General features: G+C 42.8%; 2 protein-coding genes across 2 annotated transcripts; one reads left to right on the top strand and one right to left on the bottom strand.

The window, feature by feature from the left end:
- Positions 1-235: 235 nt before the first annotated feature.
- Positions 236-1,291, top strand: LOC139824577 (ciliary microtubule associated protein 1B). Its single transcript, XM_071797115.1, has 4 exons — positions 236-323; positions 556-750; positions 816-969; positions 1,045-1,291. The coding sequence occupies exons 1-4, from the start codon at positions 236-238 to the stop codon at positions 1,289-1,291; spliced, it is 684 nt and encodes a 227-aa protein (XP_071653216.1).
- A 2,315-nt stretch (positions 1,292-3,606) lies between these two features.
- On the bottom strand, positions 3,607-4,643 carry LOC139824589 (uncharacterized). Its single transcript, XM_071797127.1, has 2 exons — positions 4,252-4,643; positions 3,607-4,180 (listed from the first exon to the last, which is right to left on the bottom strand). Exons 1-2 carry the CDS (start codon positions 4,584-4,586, stop codon positions 3,607-3,609), a joined length of 909 nt encoding a protein of 302 aa, XP_071653228.1. The 5' UTR covers positions 4,587-4,643.
- Positions 4,644-13,346: the final 8,703 nt, after the last annotated feature.

Raw genomic sequence — 13,346 nt, 5'->3', positions numbered from 1 at the left:
GTACTTTGCGCGAGACACCGTGTCTCTTGATATAATATAATATAAATAACTAGCTCTTTCGTAAGGTCGAGTATTGCATGGAGGTCGCGCTATCGGATCTACATCTTTTGACATGAAAATGATTTATGACAAGCAATTGTTTTCTTGTCGAAATGGAGTCAAAATTATGGTAATGTGACATGTGCAAATACATTTTGTACGTTAAGTAAAAAATTCCAAATTTACAAGAGAAAAAATGCCACTAAAAAAAGATAAAGGCAAGGATGCCGAAAGTGGAAAGAAAACGTTAGAGACAAAGGGCGCCGTTATATGCCGCTTTATCAGTACGCATTCGTCAAATCTAATTTAAATAAAGATTATGTGTGAAGGTGAAGACAAACATAAATTTTATATAATATTTCAATGAAGCAGTAAGTCCCATGATAAAAATGTGAATACTATTACATTAAACGATTAGTAATTGATTGCTTCTTGGCGTATTCACATTTGAAAGAGAATTCCATAAAGAATTATTAAATATATATAAGTTTATTATATATATCGTTTATTTTGTAGCTCCGGGACCTAAATATCAGCTTAAGACACTCGTCGGCTACAGGGATCATTGTATTTCAAGATATCGAAATCCAGCGTATACATTTGGCGGTCGTCGTGCCATCTTTGAAGTGGCGGAAAGTCCAGGGCCGAAGTACATGATCGAGGAACGCAGACCCAAGGGATTTACTTTCGGACATGCCGCAAAACGTCGCGGTAAAACGATTCTCCTTACCCGAACAATATCATTGTTACAAATTCTTTTCTCTTGCGCTTGACAGATATCGTATTCGGACCTGGTGCGAAGTATAAGTTACCGGATGTCCCTCGCGGTCCTTTTTTTTCAATCAAATGGAGAACCAAATTGAGAAAAACTGGTGAAACGCCAGGACCTTACTACATCAAGCCCATAGCTGATGCGCCAGCTTTTTCTCTGTATATTCAAACTCCTTCTTCTAAGTTTTGTTTGTTTTATAGTAATTTGCACATGAATTGTTTTATCGTTTGTAGGGGATTGCGTACAGCTTCGGAGAAGCCCGTAATTAGCACAGGTCCCTATTCATACAGCTTGGATGCGGTAAAACCAAGAGCACCGATGTATACTATTGCTAGTAGGCGAGCATTACAATTGATTTCCGAAGGCCCAGGTCCGATATATGCCGTCCCACCAGCCAAACCGACTCCCGCCTTTTCGTTCGGTGTAAAACACAGCGAATGTGCACCACCCTATATTACTAAATGCGACGAACAGTGCTAACGATAAAAAAGGAGTTGTTTTTATCAAGTTATTGGACTCGTTAATGTCCATTAACGTCACTGAGTTGTCACTAATAACGGCTTGCAAATTAAATTTTTCTATTTACATGTATTTTTGATACTGACGTGCATTCTTTATTGTTTTAATAATGAATTCAATAATAAATTGGACGAGTCCAATTGTTCTTTGCAAAAAGCACCGGTTATTTCTTCCCAGTGGAGTGGCTGATCAACTTCCGGTATTCTTACAGGTTCCACTGCGATTGTTGTCACTCTCACAATACCTGCATCTTTTTTTACTTTTTCTGTAATTTGTGTCGCGGTAGGTTGATTTGTTACAGAGGAGTAGAAAATTTGTATAATTAAGTTGTATAATATTTCGATCACGTTTATAATGCTGACTCTGAGAAATAGACTGCATATGCCTCCATAATTACCTATAAAGTAAAAGGATGAAGTAACGAGAGAATAATCCTTATTTTGTGTTCGAATAGTACGTTATTTTAGGCAAATATATATGGTACATACATAAATTGTCACTGTATCAATTTTTTGTAAAAGATAACAATCTTTTTCTAATATTGCATTGATATTATATTCGTATTACTTTTTTATATGTTGAATGGCAACTTACTCATGAGGTCGTACCAATAGTAGACCACATCCTGTCGCAATCTTATCGCCTCCATCTTTCCAAAGTAAATATGTAATATGCTATGATTTTTTATCGAGTACTTCTCTCTAAAAAATATATACGATGATTATGATTAGCGATTACGAGGATTGTACCCATGTGCAGTTTTACCTCCCCATGATAACTCGGAAAGGCTTAAAGGGATGCTGCTCGATTGTACATTGTACGTAACATCAGTGCAAGATGGGAAACAGTCGCAAGTCAAATAACCGGATAATTCTTCAAATTTGAATGGCGTCATGTCATCTTCAAATCGAGGCTTCACATTTTGCCATCTCTCTAAAGCAAGGAAACCGAAAGCTAAATCGTTATTTGTTATATTTGTAGAAATATAAAGTATTTTGAAAATTTAACAATTTTTTTTTCGCGGTACAGTATCGTCAACAAACTTTTGTATTTTAATAAGCAGGATAGGTCCTTTAAATTACAGATTCGCCAGAATGCTAAGTAAATAACGTTAACATACGTTAATATTTGATTAACGTTTTAATCAATATAAATATGTAAGTAACTTTGACGTTACCATGTTTTGTTGGATAAAAAAACGGCACGCAGTCGCATAATCGGAAGATATCCTGCATCCGGCAATGTACTATGCAGTCGCTGAACGAGTAGTAACCGTGAAATATTTTGGACTGTTCCGTTTGGAATAAGCAATCACGTTCTTGTATATCGTATCCTTCAACGTCCTACAGTAATAAAATTATATATTTAAAAATTAAGCTATTAATAGCTTTAAAAAATCGATGTAAATTATACAAGTCTATATATAAATGTATATATATGTAGGAGAAACCGGGGCAAAGTTGTCACTATTTTTTCGGTGCCGATTTTTAACAATAAAACAAATAATTTTAGTAAAATGTAGTACAAGTTGAAACTTGCACATTGCTTCCTTATAGTTTTGAAGTGTGCAAGTAGAAACCTGCACATTGCTTCCTCTATGAGGAAGCCTGTTTTTGTATGCATAATTATTAGTAGATATTTATTAATTTGGCTTTCTCATAGAGGAAGCACTGCAGGTTTCTACTTGCACACTTAAAAACTATAAGGAAGCAATGTGCAAGTTTCTACTTAGTAGGTAAGCTAGGCCGGTTCTACTCCGGGGATCTGAGGGGGGTGAGGGGCGGGGGGGAACCGCGGGCGGGGGAAGGGACCGCGAAGAGGGGGAGGGGGAAACCGCGTTTCGGGCGCTGCGGGGAGGGGGAAGGGGGAACCGCGTTTTCCGGCGCCGCGGAGCGAGGGGGTCCGCGTGTTTCGGGCGCCGCGGGGGAGGGGAAAGGGGGAACCGCGTTTTTCGGGCACCGCGGGAGAGCGGGAGGGGGAAACCGCGTTTTCGCCGCGCCGCGGAGCGTTCGCGTTTTCGGGTGCCGCGGGGCGAGGGGACCCGCGTTCGCGTTTCGCCGCGCCGCGGAGTCCGCGTGACGTCACGGCACGCTCGCGTTATCTCCCCTCCCCCGTAGATGTTTCCCCCCGTCCACCGTTCGTCTTCTCGTTCGCGCGGTGTCTTTCCCTCGCGCGTTCTCGTTCAGAAATTATGCGAAAACTATTAAATAAAGACAGCTTAACAAAAGGGAACGGTAAATGAAAAGGAAAAACTTTTTTAACCATATTATATGCATTTATTTATCATGTAGCGCATTATACACAATAGTATCTAAAGCGTAGGCTAATAATTTGCAATCAATAATTGAATTTTTATCATAAAATTCGTGCAAGATTGTAACTGCGTTACATTTATCGATGATACAATTTTGACGTAAAATTGTTACAAACTGTTTGAATTTTTCACTTACGCCGTGAACATTTTGACATAGTTGAAAATACACATTCTCGACGCAATGTTCTAGTTCGAACAGGAAGAGTACAGTTGACGGTTTCATGTACAAGCTGGTGCCGCACGACGTCAATTTTACAATATCTGCGTCACGTATTTTAACAAGCTCCAGATCTCGAAACGTTAGCGATGATGGTGCCGATGACTGCACGAGTCGCTGTATATCTGCACGTTTTTTGATGAATGTCACCCACGTTGCATGTGGCAGAATTATCCGATTGCCTCGGTTATCGCCAATAAGTATATCCACAGAGGACATAGGTCCCGCGTTGATTCCAACATCCAAAAATTTATACGCTGTTGATGTCAAGGCAAATCTCCTTCCCAAAATACGTGGCGTATAACGGGGTTTATCAAAACTGAAAAAATACAATTATATGTTTATGAAAGTTTTTTTGCACAAGTATATATGAAAATTAGCGGTACATACTCATTGTGCTGTTTCTCGCAAGTTTCGTCCTGAATCGGAACGTAGTAGTTCGCACCGTGAATGTTCATCGTATCTGGAGGCTGTTTGCGACGTACTCGAACCGTATCGAACTCTCGACTGCGCTCTAGAATCCTCGTAGACCATTTATACATACCCAAAACTGCAAATCTTGCAAAAATAGCACCAATGTACGGCTGCTGCATGGTGACCGCCACCACAATCCACATATACGTTAAATGTGATATCTTTGTCAAGAACATTCGTGATGAGATCACCTCATCGGGCATCAAATATGATTTCTTTTCAAGAGCATACGTGTCTCGCGATGATTTCATCGAACACGTGCAAAACTGCAAATTTTGCAGTTTCGCATAAGTCAATAGAGCGTTATTGTTTTGAAGAACATGTCGCGACGTGTCTCGCGATGATTTTATCGAACACGTGCAAAACTGCAAAATTTGCAATTTCGCATAATTCAATGGAGCGTTATTATTTTGAAAAACATGTCGCGACATGTCTCGCGATGATTTCATCGAACACGTGCAAAACTGCAAATAGCGCCGATGTACGGCTGCTGCATTGATACAGATCAAATCACCAAAAGTCAATGGCGCGTTTTCGTGAACGTACGTGTCTCGCAATGATTTCATCGAACACGTGCAAAACTGCAAATTTTGCAAATAGCGCCGATGTACGGCTGCTGAGATGAAATTAGATAAGCAAACGATGCATCATTAGTAGAATATAAAATGACGAATCGGGGGGATACGCTCAATAGTCGAGAACTGGAAGTCGTGAGTGCAACAAATGGCGTTAGCAAGAAAATCGTGTAATAACATGGAGCAAGAGTTGTTGGAGCAATCCACCCTGTTAAATTCGAGGAAAGACTTTGCCGCGTGGGAGCAACGATGCGACGAGTTTATCGAATCGTTGGAAGAACAAAGCCGAATTAAACGGCCACGATTATCAATCGATCAGTCATCGATCGGTCTCAAACAGTCATTGGTCGCTTGTATCGCAAGACTCGAAGGTTTGAAAGACTTGGTACGTCAACGTTTCGTACATGTGGGTGCTGGATACAGTGCGAGTGAGACAGGACTCAGATGGCGCGAGATAGATACGGCTTTTAAAAGTCGTATATTGACTAGTGCGGTGATAAATTCCAAACACATCGACCCTTGTCAATTTTTCAAAAATGCGGGAGAAATTGTACTCAGTCATGTGCGGAACGTCATGCAACGACATGACAATGTAAAAATATACACAATGTTTAATGGTGAATTTGTTGCGGGTGACAAACGCGCGAATAAAAGTATCGTAACGAGAAACTATGAAGTCTTTCGTGAGTCCGATCTGTGTGAGTGGTACAAGCGACACGTCATCGAGCCTACCTTAGCAAAGCTGGAGGAATTCCAGGAACGTGATAGCGGATGGGCGTTGTCGCGTATACTCAATTTAATGGTAAATGTGAACAAATACAATCCGTTGCATGCGGGGTGTTTTATGGAAATACCGCAAGAAATTAAAAAGAAGAAGGCGGTGATAAACGTGCAATCAATGGACAATGCATGTTTCGCATAGTCAGTGGTGGCTGCTCTGTATCCAGCCGAGAGACACGCAGAACGCGAATCGTCGTATCCACATTACACGTCGGTGCTAGATCTTACGGACATTGATCGAGTTTCCAATGACGTTGGATCAAATTAAAAAATTTGAAAACACAACAACATCTCCATCAACATGTACAGCATCGAGAAAAAAAACAAGGAAGTTGCAATCCTACCAATACGTGTTACTGACCGAAAGATGGGCAGACACGTAAATCTGCTGTACGTGCATGACGACAACGTGGGACATTTTGCATGGATCAAGAACCTATCCCGCCTCGTGAGCTCGAAAATCAGTAAAAAAGAGCACAGGAAATATTTTTGCGATCGGTAAGTACCTATAGTTCTTTTAATAATATAGAATATTTTGTGTATAAAAAAATTTATAATATTTGCGTTTATTTTTGCAGATGTTTGCACTACTTCAGCTCCAACGAGAAATTGGAAGCCCACACCGTCGACTGTCAGGAAATGAACGACTGCGCGATCAAGTTACCGAGCGATAACGACAAGTGGTTGGCCTTTAAAAATCACAACAGGAAGGAACGAGTTCCGTTTATCGTATACGCCGACCTGGAATGTACCCTGGAGAAGATGGAAGCGGATCCGGAAACGTCCAGGTACACATATCAGCATCATCGCGTGTTTAGCATAGGGTACTACGTGCGTTGCTCGTACGACGAGTCGTTATCAATGTATAGGTTTCGTCGCGATAAGGATTGCGTCGCGTGGTTCGCCGAGGAGCTAAGACTTTTAGCTCACGACGTAAAAACTATGTTGTCTACTAATATACCCATGGCAGATTTCACGCGAGACGAGTGGGAAAAGTTTAACAGCGCAACGCACTGTCACGTGTGCGAAGAACCGTTCGAGCCAGACGACGTGCGAGTACGCGACCATTGTCACCTGACCGGCCGATACAGAGGTCCCGCGCATTCTAATTGTAACTTAAATTATAAAGATTCGCATTGCATTCCCATAGTGTTTCATAATTTATCGGGATACGATGCACATTTTATTATAACTGAAATAGCAACAGCGTACGAAGGACATGTAGACTTACTCCCAATCACAAAAGAAAAATATATTTCGTTTACGAAAAACGTTCAAAGCACCGAAGATAAAGATAAGAAAACTTGCGTCAAATTGCGATTTATCGATTCGTACAAGTTTCTCACCGCTAGTCTCGACAAATTGGCATCTTATCTCAGCAAGGATAAACTGCGATTATTGCAACGCGAATTTTGTGAATTATCCGCAGAAAATTTTAATTTGCTGACACGAAAAGGCGTATTTCCATATGAATACATTGACTGCGTCGAAAAATTGGAGGACTTGTGTTTACCACCGCGCGACTCGTTTTACAGTTCATTGACAGGTGACACCGTATCCGAGAGCGATTACGCGCACGCCGTCGACGTCTGTCAGCGGTTCTCCATTCGAACGCTCGGTGATTACAGCGATTGTGTGATTACAGTGATACAGCTCGCAACATTATACGATAAGAAACGTTATGTAATACATTATCGCAACCTGCAGCAGTGTACTCGTCACGGTCTCCGTATATCAAAAATTCACCGTATACTGAAATTCGCGCAATCTCCATGGCTTCGCGATTATATAGACCTCAATACGAAATTTAGAACATTGGCCAAAAACGATTTCGAGAAAAATTTATACAAATTGATGAACAATGCAGTGTTTGGCAAAACCATGGAGAATGTGCGCAATCACGTTGACGTGCGACTCGTGACTCATTGGGAGGGTAGATACGGCGCGGAGGCAATGATTGCGAAACCAAATTTTCATAGCCGAAGCGTCTTTTCGGAGAATTTAGTAGCAATAGAAATGCGAAAACTCGAGGTGAAGTTCGACAAACCAATCTACGTGGGTATGTGCATCCTCGATATATCCAAGACATGTTTGTACGAATTTCATCACGAGTACATGTTACCGTTGTATCGCGACAAGTGTAAAGTACACCGATACTGACAGTCTCATTTATCACATCGAGTGCGACGATGTGTATGATATCATGAAGCGTCACATTCATAGATTTGACACTAGCGATTATGCGATCGATAATACGTACGGTATCCCACTCGTCAATAAAAAAGTTCCGGGCTTAATGAAAGACGAAAATAACGGTGCAATAATGACTGAATTCGTCGGGCTTAGAGCAAAGATGTACGCCTTGCGAGTAGACGGTAAGAAAGATACGAAAAAGGCTAAAGGTGTTAAGAGTAACGTCGTAGCTAGGTCGATAACGTTCGACGATTACACGCGGTGTCTGCGCGACGAAATTGAAATGACGCGACAGCAAACCTGCATAAGATCCAAAAAACACGAGGTATACACCGTGTCCGAAACGAAAATAGCTCTAAGTCCGTACGATGATAAGCGATACATTATACCCGGTTCTACCGAAACGCTGCCATGGGGACATTATAAAATACCATTGTAAATATATTGTAAATACCATTGTAAATATATTGTAAATATATATTGTAAATACCGCTGTAAATATATTGTAATTAAATTTAGATATTTAGGAAAATAAATGACTCATATGTATATATGTATGTTTTTATATTGTAATAAATTTTTACAATACATTATTCTTGTGTATCCATGAATTGTGTGAATTATCAAATCCTAACCACTTTACATAAACCTCATCCCCTCTTTTGCGCAAAACTTTTTCAACGAGATACACGTCGGGATTAGCAACGCGATGTAACTCGTATTCGTAGAAGCCGCCGGCGACGGGTTTTCCGCAGGAATCTTCCAACAGATACGTCACAGGATTAGTTTTCTGCACTTTGACGATTCTAAACACCTCCGTGGTCCAATTTGGCGTGTATCCTTTCTCGAAGATTGTCTTGAATTTACTCACGCGTACCGAATCGCCCACTTTGAATCGCGCGGGAGCAGCGATCTTTACGTGGCTGTACACCGTTGTTAGGAGCTTGTCGGCGATCGCGGGGGTAACATCGATGGGTCGCATGCCGATAGTTCGATGCTTTCGCGCGTTGTAATCCGATACGAGACCCGGCAGCGAGTCGATCCATTTGTAATTTCCATTGCGCGTAAACATTTTCCACATGTCGTTCTTGAGCGTGCGATTGAATCGTTCGACGACCGATGCCTTCATTACGGAATAGGTCGAATAGTGATTGATATTATGTTTCTTCAAGAGTTTCTGCACGTTGGCGTTGTAAAATTCTTTTCCCTTGTCAGTCTGCAGATTGTTCGGACATCTTCCGCCGTCTCGAATTATTTTCGCGATCGCCGCAGTAACCTCTGGTCCGCTCTTGGCCTTGAGCGGTACGGCCCATGCGTGCTTGCTCAGCACGTCGATAACGGTGAGTATGTAGTGGTAGCCTCTGTTGAATCGCGTGTATGGTCGCATCTCGACGAAAAATTTCTTCTCGCAGGAGCGTGTAATTCTTCCACCAGCCTCCGTTTCTCAGTTGATTGCTTCTTACCAGCCATGACGATGACGCGCAACTGACACAGATATCAGATGTACGTTCTTATCTATTCGCGATGATTCACAATTACATCTTGAATCATCTTTTGAAGTTCGTTTAGGGTAATTTGCACGTTATTCTGGAATGCGGCCATCTTTCTTTCGATTTCATCCTGTCGATCTTTCAAAATTTGCACGCTCTGCTGCACGTAACGTTTATTGGCTGCATCGCCATCATCTACAGGCGGCGCTATCCGTCGAATCTTGTGCGATTTCGCGTCAAAGTCGGTGGCGACCATGCAAAGAGCGTTATCGCGCACGTAATTTTTGATTAATCCTCTCCATTGATAGTACGGTTCCGCACTGCCTCTTCCGAGCGATATACCAAACTTGTTGATCGGCATTTCGATGTTGATTGAATGACTCGCTGTCGCGCCACTTAATTTATAATAAGTCCAGCCTCGCGAAGTTCCTCGATAATCGACAGGATCTCGTTATCGTGACCGGTGTGACCCGCTAGGCGCGAAGCTTCGAGCAATCGGAGACGATCTACAAGCTCGTTGGGATCGTCCCAATGAACAAAGTCGATCATGTTGTCGCTTAATGTCATGGCACGCGGTATATTTTTTCCAGCTTTTTTACCCGAAATCAACGATGCAATTATATGGTCGATCTTGTTGCCTGTCATGGCACGCGGTATACCTTTTCCAGCTTTTTTACCCGAAATCAACGGCCCGATTATATGTGTGTACTTGTATCCCCCGTTGCCCTTTATTTGAGCGTGAGCATCATAATTGCGTTTATGAGCACTCGTCATCAACAGAATGCTCTTGTATGTTTGCATATCGTCCTCCGTGTAGATATCATGATCGGGATATTTCTTAAAGATTAATTCGAAAAGACCGCGTGTGCCATTGTATCGTATGCCGTCGATAATTATCTTGTCCGCGTAGTTCACGTCAAAACGTTTATTACCGAGCATCATTCCATCGTTGGTGAATTTAACACCGTACGCGATGTCCATACCGCTTTCTTGATCGCCGCTCAGAACTGCCCCGACGTACTTTTGGCTCAATGGACCCAATTGATCTCGCAACGTTTCTTGACCCTCAGATGTTTGCAACTGCTGTCGAACGGACGTCACGAGTGAGTCATTCGTGGTTTTGAAAACATCTTCGTTTGCGAGTGATTCGAGCATTGCGGGTTGTGTGGAAGGCGCAAAGGTTATCGGTGGTTCATTCAATGGACCTTTCGATCGTTTCGGTTTACGCGGTTGTAAAATTTTGGTTATTTCGCTCAAATTAGATGGCACATTTATCGATCGTTTCAACGTAACCGGAGTTGAAGCCATTACAGAGTCGTTAAACAAGGCGTTTGGTCGTTGTCGTTTGAGCTTCGGCTCTTCGTCTTCCCACGCCGTTTCATTCTCAATCTTTGACACATCAGATTCTTTGCCAGCAACGGTGTTTTCGGCAATCTGCCTTAGAGGCTCGATGATGGGTTTAAAGTGTCTCTCCAACGCGATATCTTCCTCCACTTTACCAGTTTTCAAGGCGTGATACTTTTTGCGAATCGAATTGCTCGTTTTCGCAATTTGATTTGCTATCCTCTCGCGCTCTCTAATCTCCTCGCTGCTGTCCATGTTGCGCTAACGTTGTTCAATCGACGCGTCGACAACAACTAACCACGTTTCGGTATCGCAAAGTCGTTAAATCCTTTTCTGTATCGACCATTCGAAATCGCGCTGTCCTTGTCTATCACCACGAATCCATACTTTTGTTGCCAACACGTATGACACAATTTACTGAAATCATCGTAAGACATATCTGTGTTTACGTGATCGTTGTATATGTGTTTCAGATTGGTACCATCCTGTTTAAACATAATCAATAAATTCGCGTTGTCGCGTATAAGATGCTTCGGTATCTTCGCATACGTCTGACAAAGATAGAAAGAGTCAACGTCCGTGTGCCGGCCCATTGCAAAGTATTCTCTTATCGTATCCTGCTTGTCGCACGCCACGTCATCAAAGATAAAAATAGAATTCGGGAGCGCCTCGCTCGGCGGAATGACGTCACTGTTATTCGAGAACGTAAAGTAGCCAATCTCTTCTATCGGTGTTAGTATATTCTCCAAATATCGATATTTCGGTTGTTGCAACGATTTCGAGTACACATACACGTTCTCGAAACGTACACCGTGCGGACTTTCCAGCAAGCTTATCAAGACGTTTGTCTTGCCGCAATTCGACGGACCGCAAATGATACCGCGTATAGAAATCGGTAGCATGCCTCCATGTTTGCGTACCTCTTTCGTTAACTGCATCCTATCGTCAAAGTTTGTCACTTTGATCGTCCGCGATTGTCGTACGAACCGCATTTTACCTCCCCTCCACAACGAATGAAATGCAGTATCGAGAAAGCTTGCCTATTTATAGAGACGCGTAGAGCTAAGATGCTCAGTCGTTAAAATGTTTTTGCTCGTGTCGGATAACAGCGATATTTACGATTTAACCGCCGAGCAGTTAAAGTATATACCAAAGGTCATTCTACTGCGACAGTTTTATAATCACATAGATTATTTGTGGGATAAGCTTCCCGAACATATCAAGGCAGATTCGGAGGTTCAGCAATATCGGCGCTGTTTAATACATTATAATTTGCCGTGTCAGCAAACGCACATCGACGGTCCGCCGCCGTTGATAAAAAACTGCGGCGAATGCCGCCGAAGATAGGTCGAGGTCTGCTGAATCGCGCGATAAACGCGCTTCCGATCGAATTACATATCCCCGGCTATCAATTTTGCGGACCGGGAACTCGTTTAGAAACACGATTGGCAAGAGGTGATCGGGGTATTAATCCATTGGACGCAGCGTGTCGCGAGCACGACATAGCCTACTCGCGTAGCAACGATCTCGCAGAATGACACGTGGCAGACAATATACTCGCCGCGGAAGCGCGAAAACGTGTCACCGCGAACGATTCTACTCTCGGAGAGAGAGCTGCGGCTACAGCCGTCTGGGCGGCCATGAAGGCTAAAACGAAACTCGGAATGGGTTTGAAAACAAGGAAAAAGAAGAAGACCAAGCGAATACTTCCGGTAGCGAAACGCGGCGGTATCCTACCGATCCTACCGTTATTAGGGGTTCTCGGCTCGTTGGTCGGCGGAGCGGCGGGAGTCGCAAAGGCCGTGAATGATAACAAAGCCGCGCGACGTCAGCTGGAAGAGATGCAACGTCACAATCGCGCCATGGAAGGTCACGGACTTTATCTCGCTCCGTACAAACGCGGACGGGGAGTCTCGAGAAAAAAAAAACGTCGAAGAGACGCTAAAAATCCCCAAGGGTGTAACTACCAATGTACAACTGCAACAATTGGCAAAACGTATGCGCATTCCATATTTTAGAGGTATTTTCATGCGCGACTCGTTACCGATCGGCGGTATACGTCGAAACGAGAGCGGTATCGTGAATTTGGATAATACTGAGGGACCGGGTACTCACTGGGTGGCGTACGCGAAGAGGGGAGATCGTGCCATATATTTCGACAGTTTTGGCAATCTTCGACCACCGAGAGAATTGGCGCAGTATCTAGAGAACAATGTAATAGAGTACAATCGCACGCCTTAACAGCGATACGATCAGAGCAATTGCGGACAACTGTGTCTGCGTTTTCTACAGTCGGTTGACAATCAATTTAAAGACTGGCGTTACGCTGTTTAATCTCAGTATTCATTCAAACATGTCACTGACATTTACGCTCACCGGCAAGAGCAGCATCCTCGCGGTAAGCTACTTTCCCGCCGTGGATTTGAGCGATGGCGATTACGAGCTCGGTCTAACAGATTTTGAAACCTATCACATGATACCAAATGTAAATTCGTCGAACAATAAATTCTACTATGACGACGACGACAAGGAGATTACCATTCCCGAAGGATCGTACGAACTGCGTGATATAGACATGTATCTGAAACGCGCTCTTTTATGGGACCAATCCAATAATGTCTCGACAAAC

This window comes from Temnothorax longispinosus, unplaced genomic scaffold, assembly GCF_030848805.1.
Source record: "Temnothorax longispinosus isolate EJ_2023e unplaced genomic scaffold, Tlon_JGU_v1 HiC_scaffold_45, whole genome shotgun sequence".
NCBI lineage: Eukaryota > Metazoa > Arthropoda > Insecta > Hymenoptera > Formicidae > Temnothorax > Temnothorax longispinosus.
The sequence above is the reverse complement of the archived record's forward strand: the minus strand, read 5'-3'. Positions and strand labels throughout refer to the sequence as shown.